The sequence below is a fragment of the Gymnoscopelus microlampas genome (assembly GCF_963454915.1).
Source record: "Gymnoscopelus microlampas genome assembly, chromosome: 21".
NCBI lineage: Eukaryota > Metazoa > Chordata > Actinopteri > Myctophiformes > Myctophidae > Gymnoscopelus > Gymnoscopelus microlampas.
In genome coordinates, this window is record NC_139958.1 from 13,182,237 (window position 1) to 13,199,197 (window position 16,961).

Below are 16,961 nucleotides of genomic sequence, written 5' to 3' on the forward strand. Positions count from 1 at the left end.
GACCATTTTTCAAATACATTTTTTTTTTACATTTTGGACAAAATAGCCAATTTTACATCGAGGTGCCCAGATGTCCCTACTAGTGCCCACCAATCCTGTATCCACTAGGACCCCCAGCAGCCCAGCTAGCTTAACCAAGCCTGACGACAGTCAAAGAGGGGGGGACAGTGGACTCGACAGACAGGAGGCATCCAGCCAGCCCTAGGCGCGTGTCCGTGTCCGCGGTGCTGAGCAGTGTGTGTGGAGGCTGAAGATCCGCAGACAACCACCTCACCCACCGGCCGCAGCAGCAGCAGCACACTGACTGGCTGGAGCTGTACAGATCTTTACCACGGACCAACAATAACTCGGGTAAGTTCAACTTCCATGTGCGTGAATGCTGACTCGATGTGTAAGTGTTCTTTGAAAAGAAAAAAACCCGGGTTTACGGTCGTCTGTGGTATAATAATAACGATTAAAAACAAGAATACAAAGAGGCTGTCGTGTCTTCTCTTCGCCCCGGAAAAACTAAAATGCCGGGGCTGCAGCAGCAGCAGCAGCGAGCCGAGGGCCGCCAGACACTGTCTTCTTTGAAGTCACGCAAGTACAAACAATTGTATCCATTCCTGCCGCTACTGGAGATAATTGTGTCGCTTTCTTCCGATAGACTGTGTCGTGTTAGTGTGAAGGGGAAAATGTTTAGGGCCATATTAGTTCATTTCTGGCCGTGATGTCGGTATTTTGACATCCACGGCCCGGGTAACGGAGAAACATGGTTGCCTCTGCGGAGTCTCCTAGTGCCTCACACCGGGCATCAGAGCGGTCAGAGCCGGGGAGTCTCCTAGAGCCTCACGCCGGGCATCGGACCTCTCGTCTCTAGTAAAAATTAAAAAAAATACACTTTTGCCACTCATCAAAACAAAGACGGGTTTAAGATGTTGAAAGCATACTTTCCTTAGTGGGAACACTCGGAGCCCCCCACCTCACGTCTAAAATACACTTTTTGGATAAAAAAGAAAATATTTCACCGGAAAGAAAACATTTTAGTTGCTCCACTGCGCCCCCTACAGATTTGGTCAATGGGATTTTTCTGTTGAGAAGATCTGTAGGGGGCGCAGTGGAGCAACTAAAACATTTTTCCTTCCGGTGAAATATTTTATTTTCTGTCCATAAAGTGTATTTTACACGGAAGGTGGGGGGCTCAGAGCGTCCCCACTAAGGAAAGTAGGCTTTCAACATCTTAAAACCGTCTTTGTTTTGGTGAGTAGCGAAAGTGTATTTTTTATTTTTTCTACAGACGAGAGGCTGTACTATGGCGGTATGCGGGCAAGGGCCGAAAAGTAACTTAGCGTTAATAAGGAGAACTCCTATGGACGCTATGGACCAGAGCGGAGTGGTCAGAGCAGCGGAGGCACTAGGAGCCGGGGAGTCTCCTAGTGCCTCACACCAGGCATCGGAGCACTCTGAGCCGGGGATTCTCCTAGTGCCTCACCCCGGGCTGTGGAGCGGCCAGCGCCGGGCCGACAGGCTCAGCAGCCCCGCGGTGGTTGTTGTTGTCGGAGGGTGGAAAACACCAGTGGTGGAAGAAGTACTCAGATATTTTACTCAAGTAAAAGTAGCAATACCACAATATAGAAATACTCTGTTACAAGCAAAAGTCCTGTGTTCAAAATGTTATTTGAGTAAAAGTACCAAAGTATTGGCATCAAAATATACTTAAAGTATCAAAAGTAAAAATGCATTTAAAAAAAAAAGGCAGATCTACATCGCATTGTGAGATTGTAAAATAGCCGATGTATGAAATAGGGCTGAAGTGGTTAATGCTACTTGAGTTGAGTACATGTAGTTACTTTACACCACTTGAAGACACTAGCAACACAACAGACACCTTGTTATGTAATACAGTCAGAACATGTTAAAATGATCCAGTTTGAACTTTCATTTTAACACGAATGATTCGCTGTATCTTCAGTTACTAGTTACTTTGCAGATATAAATTATTATATTATAAAACATACATTAACCACTTTAGCCCTATTGTATTTGTATACATAGGCTATTTGAAAATAGCCGATCTACAACTCATACTTAAAGTACCAATAAGTAAAATATCTGAGTATTACTTCCACCATTGTTAATATCTGACTATAGGCAGATGTACTGTTTAGTGGCTTGCATACAGCACTATTCAGGATGGCCACTATGAGCATGGGGGGGTGGGGGGGCTCAATCAACACGCCATTTGTCTTCTTTAACACCTGCTAACAGCTGTGTTGACATTTGCCAGTGATGTGTAGTCACTAATTGAATGCCATTGGCCACATGTACTACAAGTTTACGTGCCATTGGAGGTCAGGAAACCCGTGTTCACATTATCCACTGCCACCCAAGCTGAACGAAATGTCATCACATGAACACTAATTATAATCCCCATTCTGGGCTAAAATAGTGTGGGTGTTGTGAGCTTGTAGATCAGCTGTTTTTGGGGGCGGAATGGAGTGTGCCTACTAGTAAAGAGCAGTGGTAGAGTTGTACCGATACCAGTATCGGAAAAGCTGCCGATACTTCCTAAAATAGCCTACTGGTATCGGTATCGACGAGTATGCCAGTCTGCCATTCCGATGCCACGTAATTTATCACATGATGATGTGTCATCATCTTACAGTCATCAATTATTTAGTATTTTGAATGGCGTTTCATACTCTTACTTTACCATTTACATTATTATTTTACTAACTGCACTTAAACAATTATTGATGGCAGTTTTAATTATTCCTGGATCAGTGGTTTTCAAGGACCCTCCCATAACTCTGAGAGTGTACAGATGGAACCTGTAGGGGTCCATTTGGTTCCATCTGTACACTTTCAGAATGACAGACCTGTAAGGGTCCATTTGGAACCCCCTCAAGGAACCCTGAGACTCCCTGGACCCCACTGTCTTAGATTTCTTTGTAGTACACATTGGTATCGGATAGGTACTCGGTATCGACCGATGCTCAAGTTATGGGAATCGGTATGGGGAAGAAATTGTATCAGCTCTAGACTAGTGTAGAGCCCAGTGGGATCCCAGTCAACTATATTGGGTATATGTATAAGGTTTAAGTGGTTAAGTCCTAAGTTGGGGCCTAAAGTCCCTACTAAGCCCCTACTAATTATTACATAATCGTCTAATCGCAATTATGTTTGCATAATCGTCAAAATGTAAAAAAGCAGAAATAGCAGATCTACAAGCTTACAACACGTCACTTTGTGACGCGTTGCAAGCTTGTAGATCAGCTATTTCCGCTATTTTTAAAATGTTTTTCAAAGTTTTAAATTATTAAACATGTCATTTCTTTGTATATTGAAGTTTTTTGTCAAAGTCAAACAGAGATTACGTTTTTATTCATATGTTCCAATGTTAGATGCCAAAAACACAATTAAATTAATAATTAATCATAATTATTTGTGTGACAATAAATTAATCGTAAACTTAAATCTGTAATCGTGACAGCCCTAGTCTCTACCAGAGGCTTAGCTACTAGTTAAGTTAGGAACTAGTGAGTTATTAACTTGTCATAGCATAACTTGTTCTATAATTGTTTTTTTCACCCCTTTTTTTTCTCCCAATTTAGTCACCATGCCAATTCCTGATGACCTGTGTATTCCAGCGCCGTGTCACTGCTGACTCCTGCGGTTGGTCCTAGGTAGAGCGCAGACAACCAACCACGTGTCTGAGTCTCCTCTGACACGCATGACACCAAGACTGCTCCTTTTCACCTGACAGTGAGGAGTTTCGCCAGGAGGGCGTAACACATACAAGAGGTAGGCCACACGCTATTCTTCAATCTACACCTACACTGACTGAACAGGCAACTTGACCAACCTGTAGGAGTCGTCAGTGCAGTGCCAGGGACAGATCGACCCGCCCTGCCCCCCAGGCATCTCCCCCACAAACACGGAACACAGCCAACAGGCCTTGCGCATGATTGTCCCACGTTTCCAGAAGATCATGGCATACCCCATGGATTCAAGTTTTTAACTGATTTCAGTCATTTGGATTCCATATAAGCCAGCATGTCTTCTATGGAAGCATGTTGCGCAGCGAAAATAGCCGATCTACAAGCTCTCAATGCGTCGTAGTTGCATTGAGAGCTTGTAGATAGGCTATTTTCAGTTACTTAAAGAATAGAGCATTTGAAGTGATCAAACTAGCAATATATTCAGAAGCATCTTCCATAAAATCTGAATTGTCTTGGATATTTCATGTAAAAGCAAAGGTTAAACATCATGATTTTACATATTGTGTTAATTGTTTAGGAATCAGTGCTAGTGGGTGGCGGGGGGGGGTCCTTTCACACTGTTTCACAAATTGCACATTAGGACTTGGTCATTCATAAAAAAATCAGTCGTGAGATTTTATTTTTGCTTTAATCCATGCATACCTGTTTCCTTTTCACGTTTCATTTTCCAATAGCTTCATTTGATTGGGCTCAGCAGCAGATTTGAATGGGAAACGCATAAAGGTGTCCTTTGTGTTTCCCATTTAAATCTGCTGCTGAGCCAATCAAACGACGCTAGGGACACTGAAACGGAGCAGGACATGGGTATGGCTCCGTCTGGAAGCCTGGGACAACAGTTACTATGATTGTTGGGGGCACCCGAGTGCCCAATTTATGGCATCATTTAAAATGAAGTGCATAGACTGTAATGCAATGTAGTCCCAATTAATGACATAATCCATCCAATCCAATGGACACTGGTTTAACTGTAAACACAGAAGAGAATAAACACGGATGCAGGCGTTTTACACACTCATTCGACAATGATAAACCACAGCCTGTACTACCTATTGTCTTCAAAAGCAGCGGAATGGGCCATTAATTGTGAATTATAGAACTATGTAATTCACTATCCTATCCCCCAGCACTGACTATGTTGAGTTGTCTCACGTAAATGTCAGCATAATCATTATATGCAATGGATGTAATCTCTCTCGCAGAGTGTATTGGCAAGGATGGGGTCGTTCGTTACATTCAATTAACCACTTAAACCCTGTATACTTACTGTCGTTCACTCGGCTCTGTACAAGATCTCTTAGCCGAAAATAGCCGATCCACAAGCTCAACACGATGCATTATGAATTCCTATTCATAAAGTCTATTTTCTGCAAATGTTCCTCCAGAGTGGGTGTTAATTAGTTGAAGTCAAAGCAGTCTGCAATTGTAGGAGATGTTGGTGCTGCCTTAGGGCTTGCATATTTAGTTGTTACTTAAAGATGTTATAACTAATTAGTGTGGAATCTTGGCTTTTCTTATCGTAAAACATTTTTTGTCATTTAAACTGATAAAATTACAGGGAACGGGAGGTTTCCAAATTTTTCATAAGTATGCGAATGCCGCACAGGTGGCAAATAAATCCCCACCATACAAATTACCTCTTGTAGGATCTGAGTCTGTTTTCCTTCTAGTCTGAGAACATTATGTATTAATTGTTTGCCCAAATATGGAGATGATGATGACGATGAAAATGGTACCGATCAGACATGTCATCATAGACTGGCCTCCAGTACTCTGATAACTGTATACTGCACTAGTTGTAAACAAACTTTAAGCAAAACTAATATCAGCTTGGCAGGCATCTGCTACATAAAGTTGCCTGGCAGAAAGATGAACCGATTAATAAACTATTAATAAGTCTCATTTACACAGTATTTAATCCTTATCCTGAGTTGATAAATTAGTTGTGATTTAGATGCCTGCCAGGCATCTTCATAGTGCATCTGCCTCCAAAGCTAAGGGAGTTTTTTTTTGTGCCCCACAGGCAGAATGCAAGTCCCATTCTGAGTAGATCCTACTTGTAAAGTAATTAGAGTTGTTCTGATACCAGTATCGGAAAAGCTGCTGGTATCGGGATCGGCGGGTATGCTAGTCTATGCCATTCCGATACCACATCATTTATCACATGATATTTCATTTACAGTCATATTTTGATTGCTTCAGTTGATGTTGCACGACTGTTTTATACTCTTACTGTACTATTTACATTATAATTTTACTAACTTGAAGCTGCACAATTATAAATGGAATTGTGTACAAATGTACAAATGGAACCCTTACGGGTCCATTTGGTTCCATTTGTACACTCTCAGAGTTACAGACCCTGTACGGGTCCATTTGGAAGTTGGAACCCCCTCGAGGAACACTGAGGGTCCCTGAACCCCACTTTGAGAACCACTGTTCTAGATTATTTTTATATTACACACTGGTTTCGGGAAGGGAAAACTGGTATCGGTACATCTCTAAAAGTAATTAGGATAATCTAGTATCTTCTCCAAATTGGAGAAGCATAACATTTGCCCGCAGGGCAGAGTAGTCCTAGTCCTACGTCAGTTCTATAGGGAGGGACCTCAAACACTAATTGTCTGGATGGCTGGTCAGCCTACAAGTGATAACTGCTGATAAGTCGTACGCCAATTAATCCATTATTCTGTTCTAACAAATAGGAGGATAATCGGCATCACCTACTGTATTGAACCAGATAAAATTCAGACCCTCTATATTTGACCACATTTATACTCTGTGTGTGTGTGTGTGTGTGTGTGTGTGTGTGTGTGTGTGTGTGTGTGTGTGTGTGTGTGTCTGTGTCATGATGTACGTAGCAAAGCGGGTCTGTGAATGGGGGAGACGGACAGACACCTAATCACACATAAATCGCGGAAGAGAATGAGAATACTCATTGGCACTCAAAATACTCTAAACATTCTCCAGACATGCAGGCTATAGAGATTGAACAGATGTGTATTAAGCTGTCAGTCGGCCTTGAGTCTAGTTCATTTACTATATTCATAGTAAATGAACAAAAAGCTGCCTGGCTGACAGCACAGCTTAACTGAGGTAAGGCCCCGGCTTCACTGTGCCAGTGTGCCTACAGTAGATCTGCGCCTGGTCTAGTCCAAATTCAACCCCAAATGTTCTATTGGTGCCTTGCAAGGTTTTGTAGGTGTGTAAGCACTTTGTCATGCTTGTCAGACCAAGCATGACACATTTTAAAACATGTTTTTGGTCATTGTGTAGGGTGATCACCAAGAAGCATCTCACCAAAAAAAATAATAGTAAAGTTACCAGCTGGAGATGTTCTTCTAATTTACAGCTAACCGGCCAGCAGCAGCGCTTGAGGAACGGCCTCTATGCAGAATGTACAGATTATGATGGGAGAATATTGACGCCACGTTGTGAGCTTGTAGAGCTACTGTTTTCGCCAAATGTTTAGCTATGTTCGCCGAAGGCTACAATTTAGTAAAATAATAATGTCAATAGTACAGTAAGAGTATAAAACAGTCATGCAACATCAATCAACGGGGGGGGGTGGCATTATTTTACTGATTGCAATATGCAACCAAATAGGCCAGTAGTCTATTGTGTATATACAGTATCTATGGCAACAATAGTTTTTTTTGCCAAACAGTTCTACAAATATCCAAGTAATCTAACCATAAATTGATATGATTTGAAATTCCATTTCATATATATGAAGTTATTCTAACATGTTTTCCTCCTTCTCTTTTCAGATTCAACGATGCGATCCTAATTGGAGTCAGTAGCACTCCCATGGTCCAGTGGCCCACCCCTAGCTCACTAGAATGTACTTGATGAATGTACCTCCAGTTGCAGCGTCTCACACAAAATGGAGAAACTGTGGCCCACCCCAAGGCTTTAGCCTTCCCCTCAGTTTCAGTGACATCGAGTTGTCCACCAAAGACACACCTATCTCAGACAAGGTCCAGATGATCATAGAGAGCCTGAGGAGCAGTCAGTCCTCGCTTGACATGGGAGATGAGACTGAGAATAATGTGCTACCACCAGGACAGGAGGGCCAACCCCAAGTAGGCAAGGCAGGGGTGGTTCCTGTCACAGGACCCAAATCCAAACACAATTCTCCCACTGAACACCGGCAAGATGATGATGTATCCCTCGTGGTCGGCTCTGAGATGCAAGATTCTGACAGTGATGATTCTGTCGACAGAGGGATTGAGGAGGCCATAATGGAATACCTGAAAGAAAAGGATGATCACAAACGCAAGGCAGAACCGGACGCAGAGGTTACACAGCCATCAAAAGTACCCAGGAAAGACCCACCTGTTCCTGAGATTTCCAAACAACATTCCGACAGCAATAAGGTTTTAACTGCCAGCAACCAGTTTCCAAAGTTTGTCCAAATTGAGACCCCTGCTTCTCCGCCCAAAAAGATGTTTAGCAAAAACAAGGCCACCCTCAAAGAGAACCCACTTAAGACAATGGATATAAGCAAAGGTACAACAGGCAAAAGTATGTCTAACAAAGAGCAGATCAAAAGCTCTTCTACAACACATTGCATCTTTAAAGAGATAAATGAGATCAAGGTTGAGGAAGACTCAATGGACTCGAGTAGTGATGACGGAATTGAGGAGGCCATTCAAATGTTCCAGTTGGAGAAAAAGGAGAAACAGAAAACGGGCACAGAAGCTTTTGAGCCCCTCACAATCAAAGAGGAGTCTGACTCCAGCAGTGATGATGGGATTGAAGAGGCCATTCGCTGCTTCCAGCTTGAACAACTAAAAGAAAAGAATGTGCTGAAACCATCGTTAGAAAAGCCTGCAATTAAGTCATCACTTAAGCCTATCGAGAGTACAATTAAGTCATCACTTAAGCCTATCGAGAGTACAATTAAGTCATCACTTAAGCCTATCGAGAGTACAATTAAGTCATCACTTAAGCCTATCGAGAGTACAAGCGCAGAAAGCATAAAAAAAATCAAATCGAGAAAGAAAAAGAAACGAACTGACAAACATGTGAAATTCCGCCTGCCTTCCCCGACACCTGTTTGCACTCTGAAAAATAGACTTCTAAGCAGCTCTAAAGGTAAAGGAAATGGGGTATTTTCATCTAAGGCAGAGGCGTTTACAGAGGAACACGCTCCTGCTACTTCAAAGGTCAATACAACCACAACCGTAGAGCTCATGTGTGCGGAGGCAATACTGGACATTTCAAAAGCTGTCATGCCTGAGGTGTTTAGTCACAACGTTGGCGTTACCAGCAATAACCCAAATCAATCATCAACTCCCCTCATTCCTTCTGACTTCCCGCATGATCAGAGTGATGACAGCTCCATCGATAGCGAAGATGGCATCGAGCAAGAAATCAGGAAATTCCTTGAGCAGAAGGCCCAAATGCACATCCAGCCACCCAGCTCTGCTCCATGTACTACAGGACCACAGAGCACGGATGAGCTTGTTAAGGTGAATCAAGTAACAGCCCAGAAGAAAACTTTGAGGCTATCTTTGACCCAAAAGAGAAGGCATCGAGAGGCAGAGCAAAAGCAACTCTCTGAAGTGACAGATAACAACACTGATGATGTCGCTGGAAACGGATCAAGGCCATTTGTTTCCACAATCATCAATCCGCTGTCATTTTATGGTCTAGAAAAGACAGAGAGGAGTGGAGACAAAAGTAGCTCCCTGGACAGCGATGAGGATCTCGACACCGCAATAAAAGACTTGCTCAAAACAAAGAAGAAGTTAACGAAAAGGACAAGGGACATGAAGCTGAAATCAAAGAAGTGTTTCCAAGACAAGGAACCTGTATCTGAGAACATTTTACAGGCAAAAAGACCGAAAGCTGATACCATTGCCAAAGGTGGCATTTTGAAGAAAGTTGATATCAGAGACCAGAATAAATTAAGTAAGAAGAGCAAACAATGTAATAAGAGAAAAGAACACAATATCCAGGCAATTGAAACAGACATCTTGAAAGGGAATGGTGGTGCAGACATCCCATCAGTGGTCAATATAGAACAGGATATTGTTCAGATTAAAGAAGAAAGCAGCTGTGTAGACAGTGATGATAGCATTGAGCTGGAGATCAGAAAGTTTCTGGCAGAAAAAGAAAAGGCCAAGGTTTCCACCACAGAGAAAACGGGAGATGCACCAAGAAATGGCAATGTTGAGGCTTGTACCTCTTTTCAAGATAAAGATATTAAATTGGAAGATCAGCTGGCTGAAATTCCAGTACAAGGTGCTATTCACCTCCCAGAAGAATCCCTGCCAACTAGTCCAGAACCCGAAGCTTCTCAGGATAAGGAGGCACTTCCAACAAGGGAGACAGTCTTACTAGACAACTCCAGCTCTGCACTCAAAACTGTCATTAAATCATGCCTCTCCACACCCCACTCTAACAGCCCTAGTCTCATAGAGCCAGCAGATGGGGCTGGTGCTGCTCGAACTGAGAAGATAAGACCAAGTACTGGGAGCAGTGATGTCCAGAATGTCTTCTCTGAGTTGGCGAGACCCCAGCAGCGTGCGAGTCCCAGTACTGCCCAGTCTCGCTCGGACTCAATGAAATGGCGTCAGTGTCTTGGACTCCCCACGACTGGAACAAGGAGCCTGTGTCTTAATCAAACCCCATTCCACGTCACTTCAACTAAAACCAGTGAGGTGACAAGTCCACCGCATCAACAAGGGAGCTATCCCAAACCACAGACACCTGCCACTGTATGGTCCTCTGCGAGAAGCAGCACATCAATTGTGCCTTTCCATCGTCCTCCAGACACGCCAGTGAATGTCGTGTCTCGCTCCCCGTTTTCCAATCCCTCATCTGCTACCAGACAGCTCCCTGTTAAGTCCTTCATGCTGGGTCTTGCGCCAGGAGGCCACAGGGCACAGCGCTTATTGCCACAGACTGAGAGCAGCATGGTGCATATGCCCAAGGACCAAAGTGTGTTTGTGGAGCTGTCCTCAAATAAGACCAACCATGTCCAGGTCCGAAGCAGAGACACGAGTGAAGGAAAGGAGCAAAAGAAAGAAAGGGAGAGCACCGAGACAGATGAGAAAGGATTGCAGCTAGCAAGAAGAGGGGAGCATTTTGTAGATGAGACAGATTGTGAGTCAGATGAAAGAGGAAGTCCAGAGAAGAAGCAGGGATTTTCCACATTGTAAGTATAGGCTTTTATTATCGTTTGTGCAGTCACCTAGCATAATAAACAAGTTTCATGAATTCATTTCCTGGATCGTGCCCTCCTAATGGATATTTTTAACGCTATGTTGAGTCCTTTTAATTGTAGGCTTGAAAAAAATGTTTGTTGATAACGATACAAAAATGAACATTGTTTTCTTTTTTTTATATATGTTTGTACGTTTATACAGCTGTTTAACACATTTGGCACCACAAAGAATAGTCGATATATATTTCTTATTTCTGCTGTGTAATCAGTCCATATCACCAGACCCCTGCCAAGCAATACAACCACCATTTTGTACAACAAGCAACTACTTAAGTTTTGGCACCACCCAAATGCACTATACTTTAAAGTAGGATTTATCACTCATCAGATTTCTGACCTGAATGACCTGATTAAGTTTAACTGTAAGAAATTGGACGAACATCAATATCAGACTTTTTTCACAATTTATCTCCTGACCTCATAATTTAACCCATAAAGACCGGGAACGCATCCGTGTCATTTTAAGATTTCTTTGGCTACTTTAAAAAATAGCAGATCTACGAGCTCATAACGCGGCACTCGGTGCCGCACTATGAGCTTGTATATCTGCTATTTTTTAAAGATTGTGAAAATGTGTGCAAATCTTTGAATATATATTTTTTAAAGCGAACATTTGTAAAATATTTTGTTCCAGGGACCCCCAGAAGCAAAGATTTGAGTTACAAATGTTTGCTTTAAAAAGTATGTATTCAAAGATTTGCACAAATGTTCACGATCTTTCGAAAAATAGCTGATCTACAAGCTCATAGCCGCGCTATGAGCTTGTATATCTGCTATCTTTTTCATAGCCAAAGAAATCTAAAACTGACACAGATGTGTTCCCGGTCTTTATGGGTTAAGAAACATCAATGCAGTTATTTTAGAACAAGTCACACTTTATTATTGTTTACCCTACATGTGTTGGAAGATCTGCCTTAATGTCCAATACAGTTATCTTTCTTCCTCACTGTGAATTTTGGAATGTAGCTAATTGGCCTATCTACCAGACATGGGGTTCTCACTTCTCATACATTACCATGCCTAGAACCCCCAAGTAGACAATAGCCTCTGGCTGCAGACCTCCTATTGCAGAATGGGTCAAACAAATAAATTATCTTGGTTAATATACGTTTAAAGTTATAATGTGAGCTGCCTGCTTTTTAAACCCTTTGGTGCACTAATTGGACCCCATGCATACATGCTTATTTCCATGATTTTTTTATTTATTTTTACCCAGGGATTTATGTGGATTAAATATGCAGTGAATTTACCCTTTGTTACTAATGTCAAAGTGTGTTGGATCACCTCAAGATAGGATTTCGGTGACAGGGTATTCAGTATGTCTTGGGTGTCTTTACAGTTGGATTTTATATAGGGCTGGGTGATATCACTTGAAATCAATAATATCCCGGTTATTCTTAGCATTTGCTTCGATTCCGGTTAATCAATGTTTCTAAAAAATAAAATCCCAAATAGTGAAAATGGCTCACAACAAGCTCACATTGCGACGCGTTGTGAGCTTGTAGATCGGCTATTTTCACCATTTTTGTACGCCACCATTGTAAAACGCTGTAAAACAGTGTTGAAAAAACCTTATCGATTAACGCACATGAGCAAGATTAAGTTGGTTATTGGTTCTAAATATCGGTTTCAGCTTATGTTAGGTTAATTGCCCAGTCCTAATTGTATGTGTTTTATACAAGACACATTAATTCCAGGTGTAAACTGAAACGGGAGTCTTAGCCAACACAGGTAGTATAGCCATAGAAATAAAGACATTTTAAGCATATCGTTATATCGTCGGGCAAAGATCTTGTATGTCCGTTACTTTTCAGGACATGGACAGAAGAACCCGTGTCCCAATGGATCCAATATAGTTATTAGCAAGCTCCTCTTACTACTTTTCATAGGTTAAACATTTATAAAACCCATAGACAACATGGCGAACATTTTCACAATTCTTAAAAAATACCACATCTGCAGGCAAACAACTTGTAGATCATCTATCTAAAACTGTCATATGACGGAGTATAAAGTAGTAGGGCATTCATTTATTTAAAAAAAGAAAGAAGGGAAAAACATTTAAACAAGGTTTCTGCCCGACAGATTCGACGAATACAATGACACATTTTTATGCTGAGTGAAGAGTGTCATAGAAGAATATTCTCTCAAAACACTTTGCTTTGAATTCCAAAGGGAACCTTTTTGGTCACAATTTCAAAATGTGACATTCAAAACTAAAGCAAAGACACACTGTTATCCTTTCTCAACTGAACTGGAGATAAGGTATCACCGTACACTTACATAATATATCTCTTTCTTCTTTGAATACATTCCCCTCCATTCACTGCCTGTTGCTTATATAAGGACAGAAATGCCATAACCAATGAAATGATTGATAATGGCAGACAGACTTATTTTCTATATGTGTCCACCGAAGTGTTTTTTAATGAGTATGTTTACGATTCTTTTCACTGGGAGTGTATTTACGATATCGTCTGTCGGGTGAAAACCTCATATGTCCAAAACAGTTAACAGTAGCAGATCGACGAGCTTTAAAAAAGGCTTTGCAACGCGCCACGTTTTGAGCTTGCAGATCTGCTACTTTTGATACTTTTATGCGACGCTGTAGTATGATCCAGAAGGGCATTAATTTACGAAAAAACACAAAAAGTAAAGATCTGCAGATAAGAGGTTTCTGCCCCGACAGCAACGATATGCTGGAAATGCTAGCAGCGCGAACAAGGCGCTGAGCGTCTATTCTGCGCTGTGCCGCCGACGTGTACATCTGGTGTTTTTAACTGGTCGCAGAGAGTTGGAAAAACAACCAAGAAACAACTTTGGTTGTTTGGAGGAGTGATTTAGAAGAGCGCCTTGTGTTTTCAGCTGGGGGGGAAAATTCTTTGGTGGACACAGGCCTAAAATGTCCAGAATCCACAAAATCCCCACAATTACTCCTCATTTTACTAGATTTGCCATTTAAAACGTGTTTTTGTCATATAGTTTTGTTTTTTTCTTGAATTTCCTATGTGAGAAAGTTATTTATTTTTGTTTATGAAGAAACAAAAGACTTACTGAACATGCTGTGCATTGCCAGTTTTCGTAAATATTTTGCAGAAAGTGATTTTTTTCCCCCCCATACCCGTTTAAGAAAGAAACTTTTGCTGTATCTTTTAAGTGCAACTGTGTAATAAAGAGTGAATTGCAAACAAAACCGTCTCTTAATTGTTACATGCAAACACACCAACACACGTCAATGTAAATTCTACACATTTACAATTCAACCATAACCACCACCTTTAATATTTGTTCAACGTACTTGCTCTACAGGTTTGTGTTCCTGTGTAGTTGTATGGTTGGTTACGTATTAAATATATTCAGGGTTCGATTTTCTGGGGGAGGATGCTCACCACGAGTCGCCATGGCGACGTGTTGCGAGCTTGAAGAGCGGCATTTTTTTCCACTATTTGTCGTACGATGAAGTATACTTTAGCCTACATATAGTATAGCGCTGTTCCCCCCCGTCCCCACAAATCTAGCCCTGTATATATTGTAGCGTTCCATAATGGAGGATCTGTACTCTGATGCGTCTCCTACTCTCCCTTGCTCAGGTGTCTGTCCAGTAGCATTGACCATGGCATCTCCCTCAGGCCTTACATAGCTCTGAACACAGTGGAGAGGCACAGGATGTTCCACAGGAGATTTCAGAGTCCTAAGAAGGTACCATTCCACAGAAACATTAGCCTGGTAAACCATCCCGGTCGCGTGAACTCGGTCTGCAGAAGGCATGTGAAATGTGAATTCCGGGATGGTTTACCAGGCTACAGAGAGAGAGTTTTCATCCATAGCCTACATTCCTTTGCATGCCTTATTGGTACAATGGGAATATAATACAATGCCATGCCTGGGAAACCATATATTGTTCTTAATGAACTTTGAACTTTAACCACTTAGCAAACACAACTAAAAAATCGTATTGATAAAAGGACGAGCTACAAGCTCAACGTGTTTTTGTTTTTTAACGTTCGTTTTTATGTTTATTTTCGCCTATAATGCCATGCCCACAATTGAGATGTCAGGGTTAAAGTTGTTAATGTTGGAAAAATGGAAACCATCTTCATGTTTGCATCTCTGAATTCATCCCCATGGATGACTCCAGAGAATACAAGAACGCTCACCCCAAAACACACTCGCCCTGGGTCAAATCCAGCAACCTCGGAACGGTCGGCACCAGGTATTCCTAAACGTAACCTCAGTAAAACTATACCTAAACCTATTCTTGTTCCTAAAATTCCTCGAAAAAATGGGGGCCGAGTGTGTTTTTGAGCAAGCGTTCCGGTTACCACTCCAGAGTCAAAAGTTGATCAAATGATGCTTGCAGGGGATCCGTCTTTCCGTTCCTGCACAGAAGAGGGTGAAAGGTGTCAAAAGAGCTCTCCAGTTTGTTCCAGCATCTGCTAGGTACACACCTGCACCTCTGGCTGTGCAAAGACATTTAAATTAAAGTCTGGATTTATACTTGGTTGCACCAAGTGTCTTGCGCCAAAAAAAGCTGAGTTTGTAGATCGGCTAAATTTGGTGCGAGACACCAGCATGCAACTAAGTATAAATCTGACATAACATGAGTGACTAGTAAATTGAAAATTATAACCAAGTTTATCTATTTTTCAGGATACGTGAAGGATTCAGGCTGTAGAACATAAAACACATTTTCTTCTGTTTTCTTTTCTTATTGATCCCAACAGTTTTTGAAATGCCTAGATCAGATACATATATCGTCAGGCATATTCTATTGTTTTGTGAAATATTTCTAAACCTAAATAATTGTTTATTTGTAAGTGATGTCCTAGTGAAGGCACTTTTTGAAAAGGATAAGTAAGTAGTGACTTGACCTGTCAATGTTATGCACTTGTTATAAGCCTAAATGCACTTTGTTTTCTTATTGTGGTTGTTAAATGTCCATTAACATCTGCAGCCTCATGGCTAGAGGTTGGTTTGGTTTATTTTATTTTATTCAGGCTACTAGTTCCATAAACATTCTTATCTTTCAAGTAGCCCTTAGTTTAACATCTGCAGCCTTGTGGCAAGATGTTGGTTTCTTTTATGTTATTGTATTTACTAGTTATACCCTATTCCATAAATATTTGTATCTTTCAAGTACATTGGAGCAGACGAGTGTGCGGGTTTATTCTTTTTCTTTATCTTTCAAGTAGCCCTTGGCTTAAACAAGGATGAGTTTAAAAGAAGCAACATTCTCATTAGGCTAAATGTAATGACCATTGAACCAAAGGTACTATTCAAATTCTATTCCCAAATCAGGAAATCCAAGACACGATTGTAATGTGTGATATGTAAACTGTAAATATAAATTAAACCAACAATGTTTTCTTGTTTTTATAAGGGCTAGCTACACTGGAAGTAACTGGAATTCACAGGTTTACAACTAACTATACACTTGAATGGTGTTACCAGTTAAATGTGAGATTGTTTTGTTGCCATGATTTATATTGTTTGAAGTTTTATATTTTTGCTGTTTAAGATTATTTTATTGTTAGTGTTGCACTTTCAAGTTTGGCAGCTATAACGGTGCTATTTGTGTTTATATAATGCTATATAATGTTCAATAATAATGCCATTAATGTTTTTTTTTATGTCTAATTTGTGATGTCACATTTTAAATAACAAGTGGTTCGGCCCACTCTGCGGCTCTCACACCTACACCGCACTTCCGATCCAACCAACGTGCCTTATTTGGAGTTCGCTGATGTCATCGGTATATGCCCATATATGGGCATGCCCCCTTTTGTGCCCATATATGGAGCTGACTTGATTTATTTGGTCTGCTGATGCCATGACAACACATTGAGGTTAGTCAACAGTGAACACACTCCCTATGTGGGCGTAGGTGCATTGGGAACTCCTTATATTATATGGTTAACGGAGTAGTTCACCTAAAAAATGACTTATTTTCTATACACACCCCATGA

General features: G+C 41.2%; 1 protein-coding gene across 2 annotated transcripts; it reads left to right on the top strand.

Moving 5' to 3' along the window:
- The first annotated feature begins 206 nt into the window (after positions 1 to 206).
- Positions 207 to 16,926, top strand: ppp1r26 (protein phosphatase 1, regulatory subunit 26). Of its 2 annotated transcripts, XM_084047615.1 has the most exons (6): positions 207 to 351; positions 3,594 to 3,783; positions 7,529 to 10,926; positions 14,586 to 14,694; positions 15,356 to 15,435; positions 15,646 to 16,926. In XM_084047615.1, exons 3-6 carry the CDS (start codon positions 7,601 to 7,603, stop codon positions 15,668 to 15,670), a joined length of 3,540 nt encoding a protein of 1,179 aa, XP_083903741.1. In that variant the 5' UTR covers positions 207 to 351; positions 3,594 to 3,783; positions 7,529 to 7,600; the 3' UTR covers positions 15,671 to 16,926. The 2 variants fall into 2 exon arrangements, with proteins under 2 accessions (XP_083903741.1, XP_083903740.1); XM_084047614.1 differs by having other exon boundaries at positions 15,356 to 16,926.
- Positions 16,927 to 16,961: the final 35 nt, after the last annotated feature.